At 47.1% G+C, this 18,543-nt stretch overlaps 1 gene segment (V, D, J or C); it reads left to right on the forward strand.

Moving 5' to 3' along the window:
• Nucleotides 1-495: 495 nt before the first annotated feature.
• Nucleotides 496-13,693, forward strand: LOC132818615 (Ig kappa chain V region Mem5-like; the record flags this gene model as incomplete). The annotated part of the segment is given in 4 exon segments: nt 496-563; nt 750-1,038; nt 1,548-1,594; nt 13,434-13,693. Coding segments are annotated over 4 exon segments (645 nt in total), but the record flags the coding sequence as incomplete, so codon positions are not given.
• Nucleotides 13,694-18,543: the final 4,850 nt, after the last annotated feature.

Below are 18,543 nucleotides of genomic sequence, written 5' to 3' on the forward strand. Positions count from 1 at the left end.
GGAAACAAAGAGAGAGTGAGGCAATTAGAGATTGAGGGTATAAGGAGAGAATGAGTGAGGAATTAGGTAGTAATATAAGTGAAGGAGAAGAATGAATGATCAGAAAGAGAGAGAGAGAGAGACCAACCAAAACAGAAGGGAGGGAGATAAACAGAATGTCATACATACATGGAAAAAAGGAAAGATATAAGTAGTTATATAATTGGGAGAGGACAGAGTTGGAGACGGAAATAGAAAAAGAGAGAGAAAGTCAACGAATAACAAGAACGTATACAAGAGAAGGGTGAGAAAGAGAAAAAAGGGAAAAGGGAGAAAGAAAAGAAAGGATGAGAGAGAGAGAGAGAGAGAGAGAGAGAAGAGGAAGTGTGAGGGGCTGACGTGGCTCTCTCTGCCTGATGCCATTTACATACTGAGGAACACCCAGTCAGACTCTCACAGGCTGCAGCTTTATAAAGCAGAGCCCAGTGAAGGGAGAGTTTATCAGGAGCCAGGCACAGGGACAGGAGCACACACCATGATTACACACATCCAGCTGATCTGGCCCCTGGCATTCTGTGTCGCAGGTACAAATCTCTCTCCTTCCACCTTGAATCTTTAGCTGCTCTCCATTTCACTCCAATTCCACTGACTTGTGATTGAAGGGAAAATGCTGAAACCAGAGGAATGCTCAGTGTCTCCAACAATCTCTCATTTGACAGGCTCTTTCTGTGACAGTTCTGACTTCACTGTGTTTCTCTCTGACCCCTCAGGTATCAATGGGGAGATTATCATGACCCAGTCTCCCCCGGTGCTGTCAGTGGAACTGGGCCAGACTGCAACCATCACCTGTACGGCCAGTCAAAGCATTAGCAGCTACCTCAGTTGGTACCAGCAGCGAGAAGGTCAGAAACCCTCTCTCCTGATCTATGCTGCAACATCTCGATTCACAGGAGTCTCCGAGCGATTCACCGGCAGTGGATCAGGGACCAGTTACACCCTGACAATCAGCAACGTTCAGAGTGAGGATGTCGCTGACTATTACTGTCAGCAGGATTACAGCTGGTATAGCAGCTCCGCTCAACACAGTGATACAGAGCCATACCAAAACCTCAAGACACACAGCACCACCTCATGCACTGACACATCAATCAGTTATATAAAATGTATAATAATGGACACACAGTCCCACAGCCTGAACTGACACATCCACAATTAGATACAAATGAAACTGAACAAATTACCCCATGCTGGGATTGTAACTGTCCATGACACACTCCAGTCCCTGTGGTGTCCACCGCTCACTGAAGGCCTCAAGTTTCCCTCTGACACTCCATGACCACGCGTGAAGAACAGCTGCAAGATTTAATATCGAAAAATAAATTTCACAAAGCTCCCAAGCCCAGCTGGACACAGAGAGAGATGGAGACAGAAAGACACATGAATGAGGGAGAGACAGAGAGGGGCAGAAAGAAGTTGAGAGTGAACGAGAGACTGGGAGACAGGGAGAGGTTGAGAGTGATGGGGGGGAAGCAGAGAGCAGAGGTTTTTGTACAGCCTCTGCACTGGGAACTCTCACTGTGGGACACGTTCGGTAAAGGAACCAAGCTCAGACTGAGTAAGTAAACCTCAATCCTCTGTTATTAACCCTTTCAATACTGAAACACACTTTCTAAAATACAGTTACTGATTTGTTGAAGGTGTTAGTGGGGAGCTGCAGTGAACGAAATGGTTGATTAAGGAGCACTGTGTCTAACAGTTGTCCAACCGTACCACTTCAGTTCCATTGCCCCCTTTAAGAAGCAAGATATAAGTCAGTCAGTTTTACTCACCGTGTGGAGGAGCTCTGTCCATTTGCAGCCTGTGGTCCCATTCCTGCAGCATGGAGTGAAATCAGTGAGTAGCCTCCTGCCAGTCTCAGTGTGACGGACACGGGGCAGAGTTTGATGTGAGCTCTGGCTCCCTGTCCCAGTCTCTGATCTCACTGACCTCAGCAGCAGCAGCAGCAGCAGCAGCAGCACAGTGAGACACCGAGCTCCCACCTCCCCCAGCTTTACCTCTGCTCAATCACACAATCACAGAATAGTTACAGTGCACAAGGAGGCCATTCCGTCCATCCTGTCTGTCATGGTTCTCCGACTGAGCAATTCACTGAGTGTCATTCTCCTGCCTTCTCCCTGTCACCCTGCACATTGTTCCTTTTCAAATAACAGTCTCATTCCCTTCGGAATGTTTTAATTGAAGCTGCCTCCACCACACTCTTAGGCAGTGCATTCCACACCTTAACCACCCACTGGCTGAAAATGTTGTTCCCCCTCTCACTTTTGTTACTTTTACTTATTACTTTAAATCTGTGTTCTCTCGGTCTCAATCCTTTCTCAATTGGGAACATTTTCTCCCTATTTACCCTGTCCAGGCCCCTCCTGGTTTTAATTCCTCAAACAAATCTCCTCTCAGCCTTCGCCAAAGAAGACAGTCCCAAATTCTCCAATCAATCTGTATAACTGATGTTCCTCATCCCTGGAAGGATCTTCAGGAATATTTTTTGCCATTTCTACAAAACTTCAGCTCCTTCCTGAATTATTCACATTTTCTATGACCCTCATGATTTTATAAACCTTTACAAGGTCACTCCTCAGACTCTTACGTGTCAGAATAAAAAGTTTCAGCTTTTCCAGCTTCTCATCGTCATGGAGTCATACAGCGTGGAAACAGACCTTTCAGTTCAACTTGTCCATGATAACCAGATATCCTAAATCACCTCATCCCATTTGCCAGCATTTTGCTTACATTCCTCAAAACCCTTCCGATTCATGTACCCATCCCAATGCGTTTTAAATGCTGTAATAGTATCTGCCTCCAATACTTACTCTGGCAGCTCGATCCAGACACATACCACCCTCTGTGTGACAAGTTACCCCTCAGGTCCCTTTTGAATATTTTGCCTCTCACCTTAAACCTATGCCATCTTGTTTTGGACTCCCTTTCCCAAAGAAAAGGCCTTGGATATACACCCTGTCCATGCCCCTCATGATTGTATAAACATCTATAAGGTCACCCCGAAGCCTTAGATGCTGTAGGAAAAATAGACCCAGTTTCTTCAGCCTTTCCCTATAGCTCAAACCCTCCAATTCCTGGCCATGTCCTTGTAAATCTTTTCTGCAGCTTTATAAGTTTAACAGCATCCTTCCTATTTTCAAGGTGATCAGGATTGTTCACATTATTGCCAAAGTGGCCTCACTAATCTCCTGTACAGCTGCAACATGATGTCCCAACTCCTATACTCAAAATAGTGACCAATAAAAGCAAGTGTACCCAACACCTTCTTCATCACCCTGTCTACTTGTGACCCCACTTTCAAGTAATAATGCACTTGCATCTTCAATCCGAGGTCTCTTTGTTCAGCAACACTCCACAGGGCCCTCCCATTAACTGTCTAACTCCTGCCCTGGGTTGCCTTTCCAAAATGCAACATCTCACAGTTATCTAAACTGAACTCCATATGCTACACCTCTGCCCATTGCCCCATCTGATGAAGGTCCCGCTGTACTCTGAGATGAATTTCTTCGCTATCCACTATCGTACCAATTTAGATATCATCTACAAACTTACTGTAACTCCTATATTCACATCCAAATCATTTCTATAAAATAGTGAATCCAGCACCAATGTTAGTGGCACACAGCTATTCACAGATCTCCAGTCTGAAAAGCAACCTTTTACCACCACTCCTGTCTCCTATCTTCAATCCAATTTTTTTATCCCAATGGCTCACTCCCCCTGGATCCCATGTGGTCTAACCTTACTAACCAGTCTATCATGTGGAACCTTGTCAAAAACTTTACTGAAGTCCATATTGACAATGTCTATTGTTCTATCTCCATAAATCTTCTTTGTCACCTCCTCAATCAAATTCAGGAGACATGATTTCCTATGCATAAAACCACATTGATTATCCAAAGAATGTAAATCCTATCCCACAGAATCCACTCCAACATCTTACCCAACACTGACATCAGGCTCACTGGTCTATAATTCCCTGGCTTTTCCTTACAGTCTTTCTTTCTTAAATAATGGCATAACATTAGCCAACCTCTCTGGTTCTCCAGCACCTTACCCATAGTTGTCAGTGATACACATATCTCAGTAAGGGGCCCAGCAATCTCTTCCCTAGTTTGCCACAATGTTCTGGGATACACCTGATCAGGTCCTAGGGTTTATCTACTACTTTTATGTGTTTTCAGATCTTGAGCGTCTCCTCATTTGTGTGTGGTCTCTTTTCAAGACATCACTATTTTTCCAAATTCCCTAGCTTTCTCCACAATATATACTGACCTGAAATATTTGTTTGGGATCTCACCCATGTCTTGTGTCTTACCAAAATATAGCACTCACATGTATCTGAATTAAACTCCATCTGCCATTCCTCAGCCCACTGGCCCAGTTGATCAAGATTCCATTGTATTCTTAGACAGCCTTCTTCACTGCCAATGATTAGATTAGAGCCTCTACAGGGTCGAAACAGGCCCTTCTGCCCAAAAAGTCCTCACCGATCCTCCGAAGAGTAACCCACCCAGACCCATTTCCCTCTCAGTAATGCATCTAACACTGTGGGCAATTTAGCATGGCCAATTCACCTGACCTGAACATCTTTGGACCATGGGAGTAAACCAGAACACCCGGAGGAAACCCACGCAGACACAGGGAGAATGTGCAAACTCCACACAGACAGTTACCCAAGGCTGGAATCGAACCTGTGACCCTAGCTCTGAGAGGCTGCAGTGCTACCCACTGAGCCACCGTGCTGCCCCACCTGAGCCACCACTGAGCCACCGATGCCACCTGAAAATTCACCTGAACACACTCTCACAACTCTGGGCCCTTCCTGCCCATTACACTGCTACTATCCCAGTCTATATTCAGAAGCTAAAGACCGCCCCGCCCATTTATAACAACTCTATCATATTTGCAGGTCTCTGTAAATTCATGCATTTGTATTCTTCCACATCCTTCCCACTGGGAGGTGACTTATTGACTGAACTGAGGATTCTGTGTTCCTTTGTGTTCCTCTTTGACATTCTCTCCTGGTTCGCACAGCCCTGCCAAGTTAGTTTAAACCCTCTCTAACTGCACGAGTAAACCACCTCACAAAAATCCAAAGCCCTCCCTCATGGATCCTCTTTCCAGCCCCACAGTCACCTGTGCTCACCTCCTGATTCTATTCTCACCTGCATGTAGCACTGGGAGTCATCCGGAGATTCCTCCTTTTCAGTTCCTGCTGCTAATTCCCTCCAGAGCTCCCAACCTTCTGACTGCAGGACCACGTTCCTTTTTCTCCATCCATCACTGGGACCAATGTGGACTATGACTGCTGGCTGTTCCCCCTCTCCCCTCAGGGTGCTCTGCAGCCGCTCAGTGACATCCTTGACCTTGGCATCAGAGAGACAACACACCATCCTGGATTCCCATCTGCAGCTGCAGAAACACCTATCGATGCCCTCACTCTCAAATATCCTCTCACTATCGCTCTTCCAGTTTTCCTTCTGCCCTCCTGTATAGCTGAGCCCCCCCCCCCCCACCGTGGTGCCAGGGACTTGGCTCTGGCTGCACTCCCCAGATGAACCATCATTCTCATCAGGATTCTGAACTGAATCCTAGTTGGAGAGTGGGAGGCACTCAGGGATTCCTGTACTAGCTGCCTGGTCCTTTTGGACTGTCTGCTGCTCCCCCATTCCCTCTCTCCCTGCATACTCTGAAGGTGCAGAGTGACCACATCTAGAAACGTGCTCTCCACGGAGCTCTCAGCCTCACAGATGCTCTCCACTGACAGCAGCTGCTGCTCAAGCTCCAGAACCTGGAGCTCCAACTGCTGTCACTGACCACACTTCCTGCTCTCATGGTATTCCAGGAGCTGGGAAGCATTCTGAAGTTCCCACCTAAATGCACACTCTCTCCACTCTTTGGTTATCTGTTGATAAACAGCTACAGCAGGGCTCACAGTCCAGTAGGTTCAGTGTTCCAGGGTTTTGGGAAACTCTCCAGAAGACTTTAAGAAATAGGAGCAGAAATCAGCCATTCAGCCCATTGAATCTGCTCTGCAATTTGATCTTGGCAGATATGCTTCTCAACCCCATTCTCCTGCCTACTCCACAGGAATTTTCCATCCCCTTAACAATCACAAACCTATCTATCCCTGTCTTAAATACACTCAGTGACTTGGCCTCCACTGCCCTCTGTAGCAATAAGTTCAACAGATTCACCACCCTCTGGCTGAAGAGATTCACCCTTATCTCAACTCTAAAGAGTCGGCCCTTCATTCTGAGGCTGTGCCTTGGTTACCGAGTCTCTCCTGTTTTTGGAAACATCTTCTCTGCATCCACTCTATCCAGGCCTGTCAGTATTCTGTAAATTTCAATAAGATCCCTCTTCATCCTTCTAAAGTCCATTGAGTACAGACCCAGAGTCCTCAAGCACGCCTGATATGACAAGCCCTTCATTGCCAGGATCATTCTTGTAAACCCCTCCAATGCCAGTACATTGTTCTATTAAAATATGGGTCCCAAAAATGCCCACAATATTCCAAATACAGTTTGACCAGAGCCTTACACAGCCTCAGCAGTACATCTCTGCTCTTGTATTCTGGCCCTATTGAAATGAATGCTATCATTTCATTTGCCTTCTCAAGCACAAACTGGACCTGCCTGTTAACCTGAATGAGGTTTGTGCTTTAGATTTCCAAAGGCTTTCCTCATTTAGCAAACAGTCTTTGTATTTCTTCTTGTGTTCTATCTGCCACTTCTTTGCCAACTCTCAGAGCCTATTAGGACCTTTTACAGCCTTCCCACTTCCTCAACACTACCTTTAGATGAGAGATTACTTTAGATTACTTACAGTGTGGAAACAGGCCCTTCGGCCCAACAAGTCCACACCGACCCGCCGAAGCGAAACCCACCCATACCCCTACATTTACCCCTTACCTAACACTACGGGCAATTTACGTGGCCAATTCACCTGACCCGCACATCTTTGGACTGTGGGAGGAAACCGGAGCACCCGGAGGAAACCCACGCAGACACGGGGAGAACGTGCAAACTCCTCACAGTCAGTCGCCTGAGTTGGGAATTGAACCCAGGTCTCTGGCGCTGTGAGGCAGCACTGCTAACCACTGTGCCACCGTGCCGCCCCTCCTGTCCCTCCACCTATCTCATGTTGTCTGCAAACTTAGCAACAATGTCTTCACTTCCTTCATCCAGATTGTTAATGTATAACGTGAATAGTTATTGTCCCAACATTGACACCTGCAGAACTCTACCAGTCACCAGCTGCCATCTTTCCTCACTCTCTGCTTTATGCCAACCTGTCCGTTCTCAGTCCATGCCAGTACATTGCCCCTAACACCGTGGGCGCTTATCTTATGTCAAATACCTTCTGGAAATCAAAATACATTACTTCCTCGGACTCTCCTTTGCCTGACTGGCTCATTGCCTCCTCAAAGAATTCTAACACATTTGCCAGGCATGACCTCCCCTTGATGAAACCGTGTTGACTCAGCCCTATTTTACCATTGCACTTCCAAGTCCACCGGGTGACACTGTGGCACATTGGTTAGCACTGCTGCCTCACAGCGCCAGGGACCTGGGTTCAATTCCTGCCTCAGGCGACTGACTGTGTGGAGTTTGCATGTTCTCCCCGTGTCTGTGTGGGTTTCCTCCAGGTGCTCCGGTTTCCTCCCACAGTCCAAAGATGTGCGGGTCAGGTGAATTGGCCTTAGCCTTAGGCAAGGGGTATATATCCCCCATCAAATCTCCACCTCCACACCCTGACTCCATTGATTCCTGAAAGATCATCACCAATGCCTCCACAATCTCTTCAGTGATCTCCTTCAGAACACACTGGTGTAGTTCATCCAGTCTGGGGGAGTTATCCAAATTCAGACCTTCCAGCTTCCCCAGTACCTCCTCCTTACTGATGGCCACTACACGCCTGAACTGCCCCCTGACAGTCTGGAAGTACTGGTACACTGCTGGTGTTTTCCATGGTGCAGACTGATGCAAAGTATCGATTCAATTCCTCGGCTATTCCTTCATTTCCTACTATTCTTTCTCCAAACTCATTTTCCAGTGATCCAATGTCTAGTTTTGCCTCCCTCTTCCTTTTTATATATTTGCTAAAACTCTTGCAATCTTCTTTTATATTACTGGCTAGATAACTCCCAGATTTCATCTTCTCCACCCTTAATGCTTTTTTAGTTATCCTCTATAGCTCTTGAAAGACTTCCTAATCCTCTGGCTTCCCACTATTCTCCACCACATTGGATGCTTTTTCTTTTGCTTTTATGCTGTCCTTGACCTCCCTCATCAGCCATGGTTGCCTTGTCCTCCCCTGAGAATGTTTTTTTCTTTTTTGGGATGAATTCCTACTCTACTTCCTGAATTACCCCCAGAAACTCTGCTGTTTGCTGCCCCACCATCTTACCTGCTCGGCTCCCCTTACAACCAACTCTGGCCAGCTCCTTCCTCATGTCTTTGCAGTTACCTTTACTCAACTGAAATACAGTTCCATCTGATTGTAGCTTATCTCTCTCAAACTACAGGGGGAATTATGGTCACTTATCCAGAGTGATACTTTCACCTTAAACTCACTAATCATGTTTGCCTCATTCCACATCACTGAATCCACACCTGCCTGTTCCATCATTGCTCAACCACAAGCTGCTCCAAAAACCATCTCGTAGACATTCCATGAAATCCTTTTCTTTCGATGCACTACCCAGTCCACCTATCCATTGAGGTCTACCCTGACATTTAGTTTATCCCTTTTCTGGGCGGCATGGTGGCACAGTGGTTAGCACTGCTGCCTCACAGCGCCTGAGACCCAGGTTCAATTCCTATCTCAGGCGACTGACTGCGTGGAGTTTGCTCGTTCTCCCCATGTCTGCGTGGGTTTCCTCCCTCAGTCCAAAGATGTGCAGGTCAGGTGAATTGGACATGCTAAATTGCCCGTAGTGTTAGGTAAGGGGTAAATGTAGGGGTATGGGTGGGTTGCGCTTCAGTGGGTCGGTGTGGACTTGTTGGGCTGAACAGCCTGCTTCCACACTGTAAGTAATCTAATCTAATTTTCTGTCTCCTGATTGATTTCCTTCCCCACACCCTGATTACTGCTTGGAGACCTGGACATAACTTGCATCAGATTCTTTATTGTGGTTCCTCAGCTCTACCCACACAGATTCTACACCTTCTGACTTCTTGCTATTGATTGAATTTTATTTCACACTAACAAGGCAACTCTTGCCCCTCTGCCCATCTGCCTGTCCTTTTGATAGGACATGGATCCTTGGATATTTAGTTCCCAGCCCAGACCCCCTTACAGCCATGTCTCTGTGATACCCACAACATCGTACCTACCAGTTTCAATCTGCACTACAAGCTCATTGTGTATACTGTGTGCATTTAAGTACAACACCCTCAGTCCTGCATTGACTGCCCTCCTTCTCATCATTGTCCTCTTATCTACTGTGCTTGAAGTTCGACTCTTGTTCCTTTCTGTACTCTCTGTCCTAGGTTGTCTTCTAGAAACTTGAATAACCTCTCCTGAGCCCTCCTCCACTTTAACTAGTTTAATTCCTTGGACACTCAATTTACCTTGATTTATTGCGTCACTTTGTCTACCTTATTCGGAATGCTTTGTGCATTTAGTTACAAACTCTTTAAATTTATTTTATTATTGATTTTCCCTGCACTTCTTTAGTTCCTTTGATATTCAAAAAATCCGTCCCCATCTTTTATTTTCTGGTAACAATCAATCCCACCACTAACCAACAATCGACCTTCTCCTTCACCTTCTGTTTTCTCATTTTCCATCCAACTGAACCAAATTACTTTATGTGTCGATTGACCTCAGGCATGGTGGCTCAGTGGTTAGCACCGCTACCTCACAGCGCCAAGGATACGGGTTCAATTCCTGCCTTGGGAAACTGTCTGTGTGGTGTTTGCACATTGTCCCTGTGTCTGTGTGGGTTTCCCCCAGGTGCTCTGGTTTACTCCCACTGTCCAAAGATGTGCAGGCCAGGTGAATTGGCCATTCTAAATTGCCTACAGTGTTAGATGAAATAGTCAGGAGTAAATGTATGGAATGTTTCTGGGTGGGCTGCTGTTTGGAGAGTTGGTGTGGACTTGTCAGGCTGAACTGCCTGTTTCCACACTGGAGGGAATCTAATCAGGCCAATATTTCTCATTATTGCTCTTTGATCTCTTGCTTCTACTTGAATCCTGCTGTGTAGAAACTGGCTGCCACCTTCCTGACATTGCAACAGTGACTCCTTGTCAAACAAAACTGTCTGTAAATGTCTTTGGAAGAGCCTGAAATGTTAAGGGCTGGATTGATGCCCATATGCTCTAAACTTTTCTGATTTACATATCCATGCCTTTTAAATGTTTTAATCATACCAGCCTTCACCACTTCTTCTGGCAGCCCATTTCATACATTTAACACCATCTGAATGAAAACGTTGTTCTTTAGGTCCCTTTTAAATCTTTCCCCTGTCACCTTCAACCTATGCCCTCCAGTTCTGGACTCCCCCACTCTGGAGAAAAGATCTTCTCTATTCACCCTATCTATGCTGCTCATGATTTTATAAACCTCCATCCGGTCACCCATCAACCTGCAATGATCCAGGGAAAACAGCCTCAGCCTATTCAGCCTCTCCCGATAGCTCAAACCCTCCAACCTTGGCAACATCCTTGTAAATCTTTTCTGAACCATTTTAAGGTTCACAACATTTTTCCTCCAGCAGGGAGACCAGAATTACACACAGTATTCCAAAAGTGCCCTAACCAATGTCTGTCAGCCACAAGAGTTCCCAACTCCAATACTCAATGCACTGACCAATAAAAGAAAGCAAACCAAATGACATTGTCACCCCCCCCCCCCCCCACCTACCTGCAACCTCACTTCCAGTGAACTATTCTTTTTTTTTGGATGAACTGAGAGTCTTCCAGTTGTGAAAGATGCCATTCCATGGACTTTTGGATGAAGAGCAGGCAGTTCCCCCTGGTGTCCCCAATCAATATTTATCCCCCAGTCAAAATCAATGAAAATCTGTTTCTCTTCTTTTTATCATATTGTGTTTGGGATCTCGCTGTGCACAGTCTGCAGGAAAGATCCATTGGGACATCTTGATTTGGGGACAGGTGCTTCACAAATGCAAGTCTTTCTTTAAGTTTGAAGTCTCCTGATCCGAACACTCACCCATTGTCTGTGCACTCTCACCTTCCGGGGGCATGGGGTCATTAGGAGCAGTGACCCAAAGGACACTGAGACTCTTTGCAGCCTCACCCTTGACCTCAGCCCAGCAGTGTGCAGCAAGGTTTGAAATGTAATCTAGAACCTTCTACACAGACACCCCAATGTGACTCATTCCCGAAGTGTGTGGATCCGAGTCTGCTCCAAAGTTCTCGGATAAATTTCTCCTGATCTGTGGGTGATCGGAGGTTTGTTAAAGAAGTATCAAGATCCATCCCACTTTCCAGCTCTTGCTCCATAGCTCTGGAGGTTTCACTGTTTGAAGTGAATACCCAAGTGTTTTTTTCAAAGTGATGAGGGTTTCTGCCTCTCCCACCCTTTCAGACAGTGAGTCCCATATCCCACCAAGCTCTGGGTGAAAACAAATACCCTCAACTCCCCTATAATCCTGCCCCCAACTGATTTCAATCTCTCCCCATGGTTATTGCCCTCTGTGCTGGTGGAAATCAGTCCTTCCTACCCACTCTGTCCAGGCCCCTCATCATTTTACACACCACCATCAAATCTCCCCTCAGCCTCCTCTGTTCCAACAAAAACACTCCCAGCCAATCCAAACATTCCTCAAAACTCAAAGTTCCCATTCCAGACAAACTCTTCCTCTGTCCTGGTCTCCTGTGGGATCACATCCTTCCTATAATGTGGTGACCAGAACCGTACACTGTTCTCTCACTGTGCTCTAACTGGGGTTTTATACAGTTCCAGAATAAACAAACTCCTTGCTTTCACAGTCAACCAAAAATGAGATAAGGGAGGTGATGGTCTAATGGTGTTATTGCTGAGCTGTTAATCCAGAGATCCAGATAATGTTCTGGGGACCAGGGTTAGAATCCAGCAGATGGTGGCATTCAAATTCAATCAAAAAAAATCTGGAATTAAGTCTAATGACGACCATGAAACCATCTTTGATTGTCAGGAAAACGCCATCTGATTCCCTAATGTCCTTTCGGGAAAGAAACTGCCATCCTTACCATGTGACCCCAGACCCACAGCAATGTGGTTGACTCTAAACTGCCCTTTGGGTGATTAGCGATGGACAATAAATGCTGCCGATCCAGCAATTGCCCTCATTCCATCAAGGGAAAATGAAGAACAGTTTATCCCATGTGTCTTCTTACCACCTCACTGACCTGCATTAAACACCATGGCCAAATCTTCCATCTCCACATGACTTGCAGTTTCAAATTCCTTCATTATCTGAGATACAGATAGAAACATCCAAACTACGAGCAACCGTAGGCCATTTGGCCCCCAAGCCTGCTCCACCATTCAATATGATCATGGCTGATTATCCAACACAGTCCCCTGTTCCTGCTTTCTCCCCACATTCTTTGATCCCTTTCATCCGAAGAACTACATCTAATTCCTTATTGAACACATACCGCATCTAATTCCCTCATGCTGGTAAAATGGATGAGAATTATTGGGTTGTTGTTTTTTGACCAGTATGGACACAATGGGCTGATGGGCCTTTTGGGTCTCTCTGACTCGATGATTCTATTATTATACTTTAAGAATAACTGAGTACCAAGGACTGACCACTGTGTAACTACCTGTCATTCAGAAAAAGACTCATTCTTTCTGTCCTGTCTGCCAACCAGTTCCCAATCCATGTCAGTATGTGAACCCCAATCCTCTTGTTCATTTGGTCTAGATCTGGAAGCCACACCCTTACTAATTGTGGGACCAGATTCTGAACAGTCTGTCTCATCCTTCGAGGGCTCCTACTGCCCTGACACTGATTTCCCATCATGCCATTGGTTCCGATCCACTTTTACCAAAGCACCACACAGTTTAGTAAAATGAAAACTTTTACACTTGCTCCATGGTTCTCCATTTCCATCCCTACTCTCAATCTCACTGAGTTCTGATCACTGTCACGAAAATGCTCCCCCATTGACAGCCCTTCCAGCTGCCCAGAAACTGTCCCTTCTCTCTATGCTACTTCACCATCACCTTCTCAGGGGCAATTAGGGATGGGTAATAAATGTTGGCCCTGCCAGTGACACCCACATCCCAAGAAGCAATGTGAACAATGCTTGGTCATTTGTTGGGTTTATTCTGTATTGACGACAAATGTTCAAAAAGATTGTATGGCCAGATTATGGTTGAATTCCCTTCCAGTGGCAGGAATTAAAATTGTTTCTCTTGTCTTTCAGGCCGTGAGAACTCTCAGCCCAAGCTGACCCTGCTGCCCCCCTCCCCGGAGCAGGTCAATGCCAAGGGCACTGCCACCCTGGTGTGCCTTGCCAATCACTTCTATCCCGATGAGCTGGAGGTGCAGTGGAAGAAGGACGGTGCAGTCATTTCGGACGGGGTTCAGACCAGCAACTACCTGCGAGCTTCGGACAGCACCTACAGTGTCAGCAGCCTGCTGACCCTCTCTGGGTCTGACTGGGAGTCCGACGCTCGCTTCTCCTGTGCCCTCACCCACGTGACCCTCCCCTCACCCCTCAGCAAGAGCATCAGGAGATCAGAATGTGTGTAGAGTGTTGGAGACAGTCCACAGAGGAGACACAACTTTAAATAGAACAGGGCTGAGCTGGCAGGACAAAGGTCATTGTCAGCACTGAATTTCAACTCTCTTCCTTCTCAGGATTGCTCAGAGAAACTTCTGAGGTTTGGATATTAAAGCAGGTCATCGCGACAGTGTCAAGAGAGCTTTACACTGTGTCAAACCCCATGCTGTCCTTGTCCTGGGAATGTTTGATGGGGACAGGATTGCCTTGTTATGTTAGCTGCACAAAACAATGTGAACCTCAGAAGTCTCTGCTTCAGTAAACCAGATCTCCTTCCTGCTCAGCTGCCAGTTCCAGTTTAAGGTTTTGTCACTGTTTAAAGGGACAGGATTCTCATGTTATTGAGAAAATCTCTCCAAGTGTTTTCCTCAATCTCCATTGTGGCTATGAATTTGAGCAGCTTCCTCTGTCTTGGCTGTTAATTGCAGTTGTTTCTTTTTCTGTCAATGTGAATGTGGAAAAGGGAATAAAGGTGAAAATTCAGTCTCTGTCTCCGTGTGCTTTGGAAATAACTGACTTTCTCCTCCCCCCATCTCTCAGTTGATTGGCTGTATTTCAGCAGGTCATTGTCACAATTGGTTACTTGGCCTGTCAATCAATTACAATCATCAATCATCAATCATTTTCAAATGATCCCTTTAATCAGGAATTTATGTAGATTCCAAAAAGAACAGAAACTGAAAGTTGTTGGGACTCAGTAAGTGCAATCTGATGCATTCCCTCTTCACTCTGTTGGTACATGCCCAGCTGATGGGATCGAACTGTGCAATCTCTGCTGCATGTCGGATAGCCCCTGAAATAATCTTCGGCCAATCACAGACATTGTTGGCTGTGTGCCTCTCTGAGTGTGAGTGTTTAACTCAATACTGCCTGTAGATGTCTCTCTGAGTGTGGCTGTGTTACTCAGAGACACACCACAGACAGCGCTCAGTAACACACCCACATTCGGTGAGACACCGATCCGCAGCATGGAGTGTGAGTGTGTTACTCTGTGCTGCCTGAAGGTGTCTCTCTCAATGTGAGTGTGTTACTCTGTGCTGCCTGTAGGTGTCTCTCTCAGTGTGAGTGTGTTACTCTGTGCTGCCTGTAGGTGTCTCTCTCAGTGTGAGTGTGTTACTCTGTGCTGCCTGTAGGTGTCTCTCTCAGTGTGAGTGTGTTACTCTGTGCTGCCTGTAGGTGTCTCTCTGAGGTCTGTGTCTCCGAGCGATGGATTGAGAATGGGCTTTGTGCTGGGGATTGAAGATTTGGCTTTAATCTTCTCAAATCATGAGTGAAAAACAGCTCAGCTGATTCAGTCTGAGAGGCAGCTCATTCAGATGGCCAAAGTTAAAAAACACACAACACCAGATAATAGTCAACAGGTTTATTTGGAAGTAAAAGCATTCGGAGTGCTGCCCCTTCATTAGGTAGCTGGAAGGGCAGGATCATTGGGCACAGAATTTATAGCAAATTCAGATAGCAGCTGAAAAAGGTGAATACTGAGAGTGTATTCTCAGGAAGGGAGAGATTTCAGAGGCAGTGGGCACTGTGCTCCCAAATGTGTTGATCAATTCCGAGGAGATTTTTTGAATCCAGGGCCAGAGGAGTTGTGGCTGCCTGCCCAGCCAATGCTGGCTCCCCATAGTCATATTTCAGTGGTTAATTAACCCAAAACTAGGTGCAGCAATATTACCTTCCAGGGAGGGGAGCTGTCTGAGGGAGGGAGGTTGAATTCATACAGCCCCAAGAGAGGTTGTGGTGGATTAATGACAGGTATGACCACCATGAAGGTGCCACCTTCTCTCCCCCTGCTACAGCTGTGTTGACCCTTAGGTTAAAAGTGTGACTGCTCTGGGATAATGACCACATTCCTGGGTGATGGAGGGAAGGCCAACCTCTCCCAAAGGCAGCACAGGCTGGATTGAAGGTGAAACAAGAGTAAGCATGGGGAGATTGAGGGTGACAGAAGGAGGGGGTTGGTTGGCAGGTTGTTATTCAGAGTCAGGTACCAGAGTTTCAGTCCTTCTGACACTCCTCTTTTTTCTTTTTTTCTTCTTTTTTTCTTACTTACATGTGGAGAGTCCTTGACACTGATCCAGCTCCCTCAGAGCCAGCTCTCAGAATGTTCAGAACCCCTAACATGCCTGTTTTATTTCACCCCCACACTGCCGCCGAATGCAGGGGAGCTTATTTTTTTCCCCAGCACCCATGGTGTGTGTGTGTGTAGGTGTGAGACACAGTGAGAGACACAAAGCGCCCGAATCTTTATTCAATTTCCACCACCAGGAAGATAGGAAAACACCCGCGTGGCCAGTGACAAGCAGTGCACTTCACATCAAAGGGCAATGTTGTGTGATCAAACAGTGAAGGGGAGGGCAGGGATTAAGACACTCCTCTTTTTATCTGTCCGCCAGGACTCCTTGATTGGACAAAGTTAACTGTCCCTGTCAGGGAACTCATATTTTATCAAAAAGAATAAACCATTTATTGAACAAGGAGCCCAAGAGCTAAACGACACGAGACAAAATGAATGGTTTGAAATATTTCATCATGGGCACCACAAATAAGATTTGGGGAAGAATGTTTTCACTCAGCGGGTGGTGGGAAGGCCGTTTGGCCCAACAAGTCCACACTTATCCTTGGAAGAGTAACCCACCCAAGACCCAATCTCCTATCCCATTACTCTACTTTTGCCCTGACTAATGAACCTAACCTACACATCCCTGATCACTATGGGCAACATAGCACAGCCAATTCACTTAACCTGCATGTCTTTAGAATGTGGGAGGAAACCAGAGCACCCAGAGGAAACCTACGCAGACATTTGGAGAATGTACACACTCCACACAGACATTTGCCTGAGGCTGGAATTGAACCTGGGTCAAAACACTCAGACTGGCCTTGACTTCGCTCCAACCTCTGCCTACAATTCAGGCCCCTCCCACTCTGCAACCAAGACTCAGACTGCATTTCCCACAGTCACCCTGAGTCCAACTGCCTACCTGCAGCCAGCCAGCACACTCGCTCTCCCTCCTCACCCATCCACCCCCTCAATGCACCCTATCCCTCCACTTCTCCCTCTTCACCTCATCCCCACCTTCCCACTCCCCCACCTCACTCCACAGCCCACCTCCGCCCCAATCTCCTTTCTCTCCAACACCCATTCCCCCGTGCTACACCACAACCAACCCTCACCCACTGCATGCCATCACCCTTCCCCCCTCCCCTCCTTCAGCCAACTTGGGCCCCCCCCCCGAAAACCTCAACCCTGAGCTTTGCCCCATATTTACTATACCGCCCTGACCTCAAACTGTCTGAGGCCAAAAGATCCATCCTCAGGAAAGGGCTCACAGTCATTCCCGCCCGACCCCACCTCAATGAAACCCACACCCACCACCACGTGGAGCTCTTCTTCCGCCGCCTCTACCTTCGTATCTTCTTCTTTAACAAAAACTCCCAAACTCCCTCTGAGGAACCCTCCTCCCATCTCCAACCTTACTCCTACATTTGGTCACCCTCCCCCCCACACCCCCCACCACCAGCCGTGTACACACTCGAGACCTCTTCATTGCTGACTGTTGATGTGCCATCACCCGCCTGGATTTCTCCCCCCACCCATTCCAACCACACCCCCTCTGATCGAGCACTCCACTCTCTCTGTGCCAACCCCTGTTTCACCAACAAACCCGCTGACAAATGTGGGGTGGTGTTAGTCTGGAGAACAGACCTAAAAGTCACAGAGGCCGAACCCCAACTCTTAGACACCACGTTCTACCTCCCCCTTGCCCATAACCCCGCTGTGACCCATCAGGCCAAAATCACTCACACTGTCAGTGACCTCATTGCCTCCAGTGATCTCCCCTCCACTGTCTCTCATAGTCCCTCAGCCCTGCATTGCCCAGTTCTCCCTGCTCCCCAAAATCCACAAGCCCAACTACCTGGTTGACCCATCGTCTCAGCATGCCCCTGCCCCACCGAACTCCTCTCATCCTACCTCAACTCTCCTCCTTGGTTCAGGCACTGCCCACCTACATCGGCTACACCAACCATGCCTTCCATCTCTTCAGTAACCTCCAGTTCCTCAGCCCTAAGTGCTTTATCTCCATGATGGATGTGCAGTCCTTACATATGTCCATACCCCACAAGGATGGCCTCCAGGCCCAACACCTTTCCCACTGCCACAGACCCATCCAATCCCGGTCCACCAATACCCTCCTCCGCCTTGTCAAACTGGTCCAGGGGGTGGCCATGGGCACCCGGTTGACCAGTCCCTCTTCAGTGACTATACAGGCACTGTGCCATTACATCAGTGACTATATCGGTGCAGCATCCTGCATCCAGGCTGAACTGGAGCAGTTCATTGACTTTCCCCACAACTTCCACCCTGTCCTCTACTTCACTTCATCCATCTCAGACACCTCCCTACCTTTTCTTCACCTCTCCATTTCCAATTCTGGCGATAATCTTCAAACAGGCAGTTAATACACACCCACTGACTCCCAATCCTACCTGGGCTACACCTTCTCCCAACCAGTCTCCTGCAAGAACTCCATCCCATTCTCCCAATTCCTCTGCCTCCACTCCATCTGCTCGGATGAGGAGACATTTCGCTGATCACAGATGTCCACCTCTTATGAACAACATGCTTTTCCTCCTTCTGTCATCCTTCTGTCATCCACTGCACTACCTCCATTTCCCGTTCCATTGCTCTGAACCCACCCCCCTCCAAACACAATAAACTCAGAGTCCCCATTGTCCTCAACTATTACCA

The sequence above is a fragment of the Hemiscyllium ocellatum genome, chromosome 9 (assembly GCF_020745735.1).
Source record: "Hemiscyllium ocellatum isolate sHemOce1 chromosome 9, sHemOce1.pat.X.cur, whole genome shotgun sequence".
Taxonomy (NCBI): domain Eukaryota; kingdom Metazoa; phylum Chordata; class Chondrichthyes; order Orectolobiformes; family Hemiscylliidae; genus Hemiscyllium; species Hemiscyllium ocellatum.